Source organism: Vigna umbellata, chromosome 8 (genome assembly GCF_029865625.1).
Source record: "Vigna umbellata cultivar VRB3 chromosome 8, Vumbellata_1.0, whole genome shotgun sequence".
NCBI lineage: Eukaryota > Viridiplantae > Streptophyta > Magnoliopsida > Fabales > Fabaceae > Vigna > Vigna umbellata.
Genome location: NC_142172.1, coordinates 24,138,015 through 24,149,230, shown reverse-complemented (window position 1 = coordinate 24,149,230; position 11,216 = coordinate 24,138,015). Strand labels below are relative to the sequence as shown.

General features: G+C 36.7%; 3 protein-coding genes across 3 annotated transcripts; 2 read left to right on the top strand and 1 right to left on the bottom strand.

Moving 5' to 3' along the window:
- Positions 1-1,344: 1,344 nt before the first annotated feature.
- On the bottom strand, positions 1,345-4,331 carry ATOEP16-4 (Mitochondrial import inner membrane translocase subunit Tim17/Tim22/Tim23 family protein). The gene is made up of 6 exons (XM_047303225.2): positions 4,175-4,331; positions 4,047-4,098; positions 3,909-3,940; positions 3,779-3,812; positions 3,629-3,696; positions 1,345-1,697 (listed from the first exon to the last, which is right to left on the bottom strand). The coding sequence occupies exons 1-6, from the start codon at positions 4,244-4,246 to the stop codon at positions 1,563-1,565; spliced, it is 393 nt and encodes a 130-aa protein (XP_047159181.1). The 5' UTR covers positions 4,247-4,331; the 3' UTR covers positions 1,345-1,562.
- A 129-nt stretch (positions 4,332-4,460) lies between these two features.
- Positions 4,461-5,936, top strand: LOC124829671 (large ribosomal subunit protein eL22z). Its single transcript, XM_047303228.2, has 2 exons — positions 4,461-4,747; positions 5,601-5,936. The coding sequence occupies exons 1-2, from the start codon at positions 4,533-4,535 to the stop codon at positions 5,743-5,745; spliced, it is 360 nt and encodes a 119-aa protein (XP_047159184.2). The 5' UTR covers positions 4,461-4,532; the 3' UTR covers positions 5,746-5,936.
- A 2,500-nt stretch (positions 5,937-8,436) lies between these two features.
- On the top strand, positions 8,437-10,098 carry LOC124829668 (Pentatricopeptide repeat (PPR) superfamily protein). The gene has a single exon (XM_047303224.2). It carries the CDS (start codon positions 8,518-8,520, stop codon positions 9,994-9,996), a length of 1,479 nt encoding a protein of 492 aa, XP_047159180.2. The 5' UTR covers positions 8,437-8,517; the 3' UTR covers positions 9,997-10,098.
- The last annotated feature ends 1,118 nt before the right edge of the window (positions 10,099-11,216 follow it).

Sequence of the window (11,216 nt, the reverse complement as noted above, 5' to 3'; positions counted from 1 at the left end):
TCTAAAAAATCGAAATTAAAAAAGGGAGGCGGGATGGAATATCTATAGCACCTAATTCTACTGAGCTTGAAGGTTGGTGCATGCTTGTTTCCTAGAAATCTTACTTTCTGTTTGTTATCTCTATGTTTGTCATCACATTTATGAAGATAAACGTGTTGCTATTGTTACATGCGTAATCAACTGGTATTTGTAATTTTTTTCTAGGTGCCCACATTCAAAGGTTTTGTGAGCTTTTGGAGGATTTATGCAGCAAATCTGAACTAAATAGTGATGACAAAGGTGAAGCAAAATGGTTGTCACTGCCTCTTTCTGATCTTAGATTACTTGTCAATGAAATAACATCTATTTATGAAAAGAAACTTCTGCATTTGGTTTCCATAGAAGTCTTTGTTAGACTAATAAAAGTTCTAGATCACTAGATACATAGACAGAGACCCTGTCAATTTGGGAATGTGATAATAGTGTAAATTCATGTTGCACTTCTTCTATATTACTTTGTATTGAATTTGTTTGACATGTTTGGATTTAGTTGATGTTGGATATGACTTCAAATTTTCCAAAAATTTATTAAAATTTAACTTCTATATACTATTGAGCTGTAAGAAAAAGCTTAATCAAAATAGCTATAAGTTTTTTGCAGTTACAACAATATAATCATAGAATCAAGTTTGGTAACTAAAACTCTATTTGTGAGTTCATTCACTTTCAATTTTGTGATATTGTTTAATAGGAATTTTCAACTTACCTATTTTCTTTAGGACATCAAGTACATAAACTCTCCTCTTTCTTCTTCATTTTTTTTCACAAATTTATTGCGAACATAAACATACTGCATTGCAGAGGTTCATTCGTACTAGGTTTTGAAGCGACGATTGTTTGGAGTCGCATGGTTCGTCGGTGGAAGCTTGCTAGTTGACGTTGTTGTGGATCTAGAAGTAAGGAAGATGTCACGTGAAGTAGGGTGAAGACGATGTCAGCTTTGCTGATGGTGGCTTTGGATAGAGGTGGCACGACAGTTGGACTTGATGTTGGTCATGATTGTATTAAAAATGGAGAAGGAAAGAGTGTCCTAACGAGAATGAACCATGAACGAAGAAGAAAAGACTTTCCAATTTTGACCCTATAGTTTAATGTTTTTTCTTTTAATTTTAATTACAATAAAACAAAATTAAAATTGACCTTACACATAGCACACTGTTAACCACATCAGAGAAAAAAATTATCATCGTTGACCATGAAAAAACTAAATATGACACATTTTAGAAGGAGAGAAATGGAAATTGATCAAAGTTTTAGAGAGAAACGAAAATTAAAATCACATGATAATTTAAGGACTGAAACATATTTAACCTTTTTTTTTTATTATGAAAATTCTGATAAGTAGTTATACTTCAACATAATTTTTTTTAATCCACAAAATTTGGTATCTTCTAAAATTTCAATAGAATACATTCCTAAATATACAATATGCAAAATTTGCCAAAAACCAGAATTTTGCCTGTTGATGCCATTAGAGAAAATTACACGTCTCTAATATTCTTTGTCCAGGCTACTAATGTATTTTAAGATGTTCTAGAATAGTCGGCTGCAGCACAGAAAAGAGAAACCAAACCAGCCATCCCAATCACCTGTGTCCAATTTCGCGTTCCAGCAGCAGCAGCGGCGCCAGCAACAGCACCACCAATCAAACCGTTCACCTGTCGGGGAAATTTAAAAAGAAAAGGAGGACATTTAAAAGTAATTTCCAGCATATTATTGAACCATGTTCCTCTTACATTGTTCATCACATCACAGTTATTTAATGCCTACAAATGCAACCATGCAGATAGTCCAGAATGCTTGGTACGCTCCCCAAACTATTATTTGTTTGGTTAAAATTATGAAACAGACCTTATTTCAAAAGTTAGCTACGATTACAGCCTTCCTCAAACAGCTATTCAAAATAATAAGAAATCTGATTTCTTTTAGATTGAAACTCGGCAACAGCACCAAAAATCTCAATTTTTTTTAAAAATAAATTGAAACAAATGAGATCCACAAGTCCAGATTACTAGAGTGTTTTTCCCCATTTACACTTCATGTAATCGATTACAGAAGGATGTAATCGATTACAGGTGAACTCGTGCCTTCCTACACGACTTTGGTACTGTGTAATCAATTACTAGAGCCTAAAAACGTTTGGTGGGTGCACGACTTCATCCTATATATTGAAATTGATGTGGTATGATTCTACCTAGCAAGAAAAATAATTGTAAAGACACTAGAGCCACAACCGATTTTTGTTTTGATGGGTCAGGAAGATCATACTTGAACAATCGATAAGAGGATGTTAACAAATGCAATGTGAGACCAGAGGATGTGAGACCAGATATAGGCAATGTGAAACCCATAACAAAATAGAGCTTTGCAAGAGCAGCAGAATATGAAATGTGAGACCTGCATAGTCCTTGTGAATTTTATTATTGAAGTATTATGTGTAAGACAGTAACAGAAGCATTGGAGTTAATATTGAAACACAACCATTTCAATTGAAAATAACCATGGTACTGCATCTTCAGAAAATTATGTATTTGTGAGGCAAGTTCTATAAAGCAGTACCCCAAATGTATCTATCAAACTAAATTTTATAAAGTTAAAACTCGAGATACTCACAGGATATGTATGTATCTAGGAAGAATGGACGTGTGCGACACTAATATTTGTTTGCCAATTTTGGACTACCTGGGCTGAATAGGATATTCATCTGTCTGCCTACACCTATTCATCTTTGCTTACTTGAATGGAGTGTCTTTGAAAGTATACATCCTGTTTCCTACATTGCTAACCTGGGAAGATGCTGACAGCACGAAGCAGTATTGTGGCAGCCCATCAAGTATAGCCAAGAATAAGTTACAGATATCTAAACATCTGACAAAACTGAAGGAATGTCTAAACCAATCGGAGCCCTTTTATTGGCATTCTTAGAAGCACACATACTATTTCCTTGTACTGTCCTTAAAGACCAAAGTCCAAGCTACATTACAGGTCTTGCATTGTCGAAAAAATTACAGGTCTAAGCTTCATTAAGGATGAGAAGAGAGCAGGTGTCTAAAATATGTACCTAGGCATCGTACATGTGCAACCTTAATATTTTTTGCCAATTTGAGACTACATGGGGTGGATAGGTAGGAACATTCATATCTCTGCATATACTCATTCGTCTTTGGTTACTAGAGTATATTGTCTTTGTAGACATCCCAGTGCATCTAAACCCTAAACCATAAATCTTGATATTTATAAACTGTGAGAAAGCTCTCGGTCATCACCAAGCAGTGTTGATATTTATAGATATCAACACAACTGGCATGACTGAAGCAACGTATAAACCCATCTAGCAAGAGAAGCATAAAATCATCATTCATTGTCGTTACAAGAAGCATGCACTCGATTTCCTGACACTATCATTAAAGAGCACAATCTAAGCTTCATTACACGTCTACAATGGTTGAAAAATGCTACGCTGTAGTGTTGTGGCACCACTTGCATTGCCCAATACAAAATCTATATTTCGTCATATGGCGATTGAATATTTTCTTTATCATTTGGTAACTAAAGCAAAAGGCTCAAGAGAAAGAATGAGTGAACTAACCCAATCATTCCGCCCCCTGTATTTCTGAACCCCGCATCGCGTAATGCTGAAAACGCCAGCTACAAACCCTAAAACCCCAAATCAAGCAACGTTAACGCCACAATAGGATTCTTACACAGCCCAAACACATCTTGAGCATAGATAGATTACCGCATCGAATCCCAAAACTGCGAACCGAGTTTGCCTGATATTGGCAACCCAAAATATGTCATCAACTCACAAAAAACCCTACCACCAGCTTTTGAAAATTTGATAAACAACAAAAAAAAAAATCATTTACCACAAAAGAAGCTTTAGCAATGCCTGTTAGACCTGCACACATAAATGGATGGTCACGAATTAGCAATTGAAAATCAAAGGAGGATCCATAGTAGGAAAAAAGCCGCATTAGTAGTACCCACGTATAAAAGAAAATTACCCTGTTGACGAGCGTCGTAGGGACCAGAGCACAAGCCCCAGATTGCACCGGCCTGAAGAACAATTCAGAGTTTCTGTCATTAGTTCTATTAATTTTCGATTGAAGCAAGGAGGAATAAACGATGTTACCGCTCCGACACGAATAATAGCCTCGACGGCGAGGGAGGAGCACGGAGCGACGCCGTCCAAGTTTTCTTCCATTTTCCCTCCGTCGCCACGTAGGCGTGTAGAATAGAACAGCAAGGGAGGGGAAAGTTTTACACAACTGGGCCTGCTTTTTTGGGTCTCGGCCCACAATAATTTTTTCTGCCCAAATATTTTGGACTGGGCTTATAATAAACAGTTGAAACGGCAGGTGTTGCTGCCGTTTTACAGGACATAAACCCTAGTTTATATTAGTTTCTCTGTGTTTGTGCCCCTGCTGCTTATCACCGTCACGAGGGAGAGAGAGTGTGCGTGTGGCCGAGGGAGAGAGAGAGAAGCGAAAATGAGCGGAGCAAAGGGGAAGAAGAAGGGAGCTAGCTTCGTGATCGATTGCGCGAAGCCTGTTGAGGACAAGATTATGGACATTGCTTCTCTCGAGAAGTTTCTTCAAGAGAGGATTAAGGTCGGCGGCAAGGCCGGTGCACTCGGCGATTCCGTTACTGTCACACGGGAGAAGAGCAAGATCACCGTTACCTCTGACAGCAACTTCTCTAAAAGGTTCATTCTTCTTTTTCTTTTTAATGTCCTATTCATCATGCTGCTCTTGTATGCGTTTTCTTTCGTGGGAGTGGATTTTTAACCCGCCATAGCATTTATCAAAATCTTGGGGCTGTATTTTTTTCGTGTGGTTATTCATGGTTAGTTTATGTCACTGTTTAGTTAGCTGAGATATTTAAATTTTAGAGAGAATAGATCTAGCAACCTGTTATTGACACTGAGATAAGCGTATTAAGAAAAAGTGCTAAAGTACTTAGCATAAAGCTTCATGTGTTTTTGGGTTTTTCAACCAAGTTTTCTAGCATATCCGTTAGTAATTTTTGTACTGAAAGATTGGTTATTGGGTTTAATGCTGAATGTGGTAATAATGTTGTGAAGTGCTTCAGTTATTTGTATGCCTGTATTATTTAGTCGTGTACGATTCAAAAGGTGTTATTTTTAGTGCTTATATTGTGAATAGTCAGATTGCTTACCTGTTGTATGTACGCTCTATCCTGTTTGTATTTTGAAAATATTGCCTTCAGTTCACAACAGGGATTGCCTTGCTATCATGTCTCACTGTAAGCGTCAATATTGTGACTTGTGAGAGTCTTTTGAAGAAAATGGTAATAAGCGTGAAGCCTCAGTTTTGACTTGGGATGTTATTGTGATTAAGTATGTGATAGTGTGGTTTTGCTTTTTAATGTTTAAATTGGAAAAATTCAATCTTCCCGTCCATTTGCTTAGTTTGCTGTAATTTGTTTTCCCTTAATCCCCCGCATGAATTAAACTCGATCCTTTGTAACCCAATTTCTTTGGGTGCTAGTAATTTCCTTTGCTTATATTTTTTTCATTTCATCAAAACTTTTCTCAGGTATCTGAAATATTTGACCAAGAAGTACTTGAAAAAGCACAATGTGAGGGATTGGCTTCGGGTGATTGCATCCAACAAGGACAGGAATGTCTATGAGTTGAGATATTTCAACATTGCTGAGAATGAGGGTGAAGAGGAAGACTGAAGATCCAATTCTGTCTTGAGGCATTTCCATTAGGATTAGTAATTGTGGAGTCTCATTTTATCATGTGTTGTTTGACTTGTTACTTGTTTAAATATTCCTGTGTTTAATTTGGAATCGACTTTATTATGCCTTCATATTAAGTTTTATAGTGATTATTTGAGAGGTTTTCATTAAAATGTTTTAGTTTTTCAGATTAAGGATTCAATATGTTTGGTCCATCTTAAGCATTGTACTTCCTCGAATGTGAGTGTAATTGCTGGACAACACTAAATATATCCAGAGCCATCATAGAAAGTAGAAATGGCTGGTAGTATCGATGCAGAATGATATATACCATACAAAAAGGCTGAAGAAACTGAAAAGGAGGAGAAATCATTTGATGGATCGCTTTTGTAATCGATGTACGTTTAGTGCTAATCTTCATATAATCAAGTTTTACTTCTCTTTGTAGTTTAGAAAAAGAAATTGAAGGTCCGTAAAAACGTTGCTGAAATTGGGTCCGTATAAACGTGGCTGAAATTGGGTTGTAATAAACTAGTTTATTGAAGATGTCGTGGTAGGAAATTGCTGAATTATAAATGAGTGGAAACATATTCGATTATACTTATTTGGTCCACTTTTACCTAAAATAAAAAAGATAAAAGTTATTTGTTTGTAATTATTATTAAAATAAAATATATTGGTTATTATTTTACATGGTTTTTTTTTATCAAATCAAGTCTCTTGACGCTTGTGTACGAACGGGTCTTTTTTTTAATTTTATTTTTTGAATAATAATAAATTTAAAATATAATATATTTGTATAAATAAGTTTAATATTTGTAAATATGTCCAATTGGCTATTGTGGTAATTTTGTAGGTATGATCAATTCAGGCATTCCATCAATCATTTGTCAATCTAGTTAGTCTATTAGTTGTCAGTTTTGTGTATCATGTCAACCTTTTCTCATCTTGTTCACTCGATCAGTCCATCTCGATTATTATGTTAGTTTGTCGATCTTGTCCAATCTGGTCATCATGCTAGCATGACCAACATGCTCATTCTATTAGCATGCTCATCCTGTCAATCTAATGGTCATTCATCTTTGCTAGTTCGATCCATCCCGACCATATTGTCAAACACATCCATTCCACTAGCCCGCCTATTTCGGTCATCTCGTCAGAATGGTGCATCTCAGACATCCAATCCATCTCGGCAAGCCCAACCAACTTATCCATATTGGTCATCACGGCAACCTATCCATCTTGTTCATCCTGGTCATCGCATTAGCCTAACTAGCACATACATCCTGGCTATTGCGTTAGCCCATCCATTATGGTCATCATGTCAACTTGGTTCATCTCGAGTATCCCGTTAGCTTGTCCATCTCAACAAGCTCGATCCATCTTGGCCATCCAGTCCAATTAATTTTGATTTTTTTCCTGTCATCCAAAATGTAATATTTGGTTTTTGAATTTTCTAGGACGAGCTTCCTTATGATGTCAGGTTGATGCAGTTGAGGAAGGCAAAAAGTACTCACCTTAAATAAAGTGAAGTGTTGTGTTGCGAGCACGTTCCAATTTTTGAAATCATGTTGGGTTGTGCATAGAGAGGATTAACGTTGACATGTTTGCTGTGGTGGTGCTTGTCAAGCTCACAAAGATTAGATGAGCTGAGAATAAAATAATGGAAGACGGAAGGGAACTGCTCAACATTCCAATATTTTAAACGAAGTGAAGTGTTGTTGTGTCAAATCACAAGACAAGAGTAAAATTGTAAATTGTGTATAAATATAAATGATAAAAAATCATTGTTTATGACATGTGTCAATATAATAGAATGAATATTTTTAGTATTTTCCTATAATATTGTTTTCCTATATGGATAGTTTATTATCGTACTTGAAAGATATTAAAAGTATTACGATTTATATATTAGTCGTACATCTCAATGCTAACTTTTTCAACAAAGTTATTAGTTGTTTTGTTTCCGGCATACTATTTGTGACTAATCATTGAAGTTGTTGTTGGGTTTATAGAGAAGAATGTTCACTAGAGAGATACATCAATGAGACTTGAGCCCAACTACATAAGGAATTGATACCACTTTCTATCAAACTCCTTAAGGCAATAAGTATTCACTTTTGCTCCACTTTCTCATTTCTACCCAATGTGGGACTTAGACTCATTTTCAACAGTTGTAACTACAAATTCAACTGCATATTGCATTATAGACTTTGGTTACCCGATCAAAAATTCTATATGGTTCACGACTTCGGTTGGAAAAATGATTTTTTATGATACATAACTCACTTAAAAATCATAAATTTTTAGAATCTAATTTCAATGTAAAACTAAATAATTTTCACAAAGCAAACCAAAAGGATGTTATTAAATTTATAAAAATTATATTCACAAAAATATTTATAAACTCTAGAAAATAAAATAATTTATATTAACAAAGACAAAATTTATAATAAGATGTGTACATAAAAAAACATTTATTAATACTGATTTTTTTATTAATAATTATTATATTAAGATAAAGAGTAATAAATTAGTTTAACGAAAAAACAATAGTATTTTGAAAGTAATAAAGGTTTTACTTTCATTTGATACTAGTTTTTATTATTATTATTTTTAGAAATACAAAAAATCATTTTTATTAGGATCATTTTTATTCCTTTAAGGAAAATGCATGTATTACGGGTAGTATATCGGTTTTCTATCCCATGACTCCTATGGTGGTCCTTTAAACCGCAGGAGTATTATGGTTTGAATAGGTAACGAATAATGCATGGTTGGAGGAAGGCGATATCATATACACACCCGAGTCTTCACCTCTCCCACCCCAACATTCAATCATTCGTGTGGAACAACCTCATTCGAGCCAGCTTCAGAAGCAGAGTTGCAAATTCAGCCTTTCCTCCACCACTCTCACTCTACCTTCGCATGCGCCTGCATGCCGTGCTCCCTGATCTTCACACCTTTCCATTCCTTCTCCAATCCATCAACAACCCTACTCAAGGACGCCAACTTCACGCTCAAATCTTCCTTCTTGGCCTTGCTGACAACCCTTTTGTTCAAACCTCCCTTATCAATGTGTATTCTTCCTGTGCCACCCTTACCTTCGCCCGCCAAGTGTTCGACGAAATTACGCAACCCGACCTACCCTCGTGGAACGCCATAATCAACGCCAGTGCGAAAGCCGGAATGATTCACATTGCGCGGAAAATGTTCGATCAGATGCCTGAGAGGAACGTCATTTCGTGGAGCTGCATGATTCACGGTTACGTAACCTGTGGCGAGTACAAGACGGCGCTTTCTCTGTTTCGTAGGCTCCACACGTTGGAAGGAAGTAAACTCAGACCCAATGAGTTCACCTTGTCATCAGTGCTCTCAGCTTGTGCGAGGTTAGGTGCCTTTCAGCATGGGAATTGGCTTCATGCTTACGTTTACGTAAGTGGGATGAAAATCGGTGGTGTGATCGGGACGTCTTTGATAGACATGTATGCCAAATGTGGAAGCATTGGAAGGGCGAAATGCATATTTGATCAAATGGGTCGTGAAAAGGATGTAATGGCTTGGAGTGCCATGATTGCTGCTTTTGCCATGAACGGACTCTCGGAGGAATGCCTTGAACTGTTTGCAAGGATGGTAAATGATGGAGTGAGGCCAAATGCTGTGACGTTTGTGGGTGTTCTTTGTGCTTGTGTGCATGGAGGATTGGTTAATGAAGGAGAGAAATATTTCAAGAGGATGTTGAATCAGTATTGTGTTAGTCCTACGATTCAACATTATGGTTGCATGGTGGATTTATACAGCAAAGCTGGTCGTTTTGAAGATGCTTGGAATGTAGTGAAATCAATGCCTATGAAACCGGATGAGATGATATGGGGAGCTATGCTCAGTGGGGCTAGCATGCATGGGGACATTAAAACTTGTGAGGTATCGATAACGAAGCTTCTTGAGTTGGACCCCACAAATAGTAGTGCCTATGTGCTTCTTTCTAACGTGTATGTCAAGCTTGAACGGAGGAAGGAAGCGCGGCATTTAAGAGAGCTTATGGAGGTTAGGGGTATCAAAAAAGTTCCAGGGTGTAGTTTGGTTGAGATAGATGGCGTTTTTCGTGAGTTTTTTGCGGGGGATAATTCTCATCCAGAAATGCAAGAAATAAATAGAATGCTTGATGAGATCATGAAGAGGGTGGAAAAGTATGGTTATGCACATAATACTGGGGAAGTATTGCTTGATTTGGATGAGGAAAGCTAGGCCATTGAGGCCACCATCTCATTAGATCCTGTTTTTCTTAACTTTCTAGTGTGATACAATGCTTATATATATTTAAATAAAATTATAGTAATTGGTATAGTATTTTCTAATATTAAGTCATTATTTTTTTTCTCAATTTATTTTGAAACTCCATATGAATACTATCATAAATGTTGGTATATATGTAATAAATACTTTTCCCATAAAATTATTGATATAATTTTATAATGAAGATTCAAGTCTCTAAGTGATTATTATTTATTTTAAAATTAAAGGCTTAGTTGAGTCAGATAAAGCAAAAGGTTCACTAAAGCAACTTAAATTGAAGGTCGAACAAAGTTAGTCCAAGTAAAAGGACGAGTCAAGTTGACTTGGGCCAACGTCAGGTTGGGTTAGTCTAGAGCGAAAATCAAATCGAGTTAGACTAAACTAAAAGTCTTGCTAAGTTGGTCAAGGTCACAGGTCAGTCGGGCAAAGGTCAACATAAGTCAATATAGGATGGTTGAAGCGAATAAGCTTGGGTTGAAATTTGAGACGAGTCGACCTCTGCTGAAGATCGAGACGATTTGATCCGAGATGTCTAATGTCAAGTCGAGTTGACCTAAACTGAAGGCTTAATCGAGTCAGCTAAAGAAAAAGGTTCACTTGAGTCAACTTAAACTGAAGATCGAACCAAATCGACCTAGGTTAAAGGACGAGTCAAGTCGACTCAAGCCGAAGTAAAGACGGCTTACTATAGACCAAAAATCGAGTCGAGTTAAACTAAACCGAAAGTCTTGCTAGGTTGGCCTAAAACACAAGTTGGTCAGGCGAAGGTCAAGACAAGTCAATCTAGGATGCTTGAAGCGAGTCAACTTGGGTTGAAATTCGAGACGAGTCAACCTATGTTGAAGGGTGAGACGATTTGGTCCAAGATGTCTAAAGTCGAGTCGAGTTGGCCTAAACTGAAGGCTTAGCTGAGTCAGCTAAATAAAAAGGTTCAATCAAGTCAACTTAAACTAAAGATCGAGCAAACTCGATCTATGTCAAAGGACGACTCCAGTCGAAGTCAAGAGCCTTGGGGGCAAGATTGGTACTAAATTATTATATTCTACTACTTGTCACTTACAAACTAATGGTCAAACTGAGGTAGTCAATAAGACTTTAGGCACATCACTTTGAATTGTCTTAAAGAAAAATCTTAAGTTGTGGGAAACATGTTTGCCTCATGTTGAGTTTGC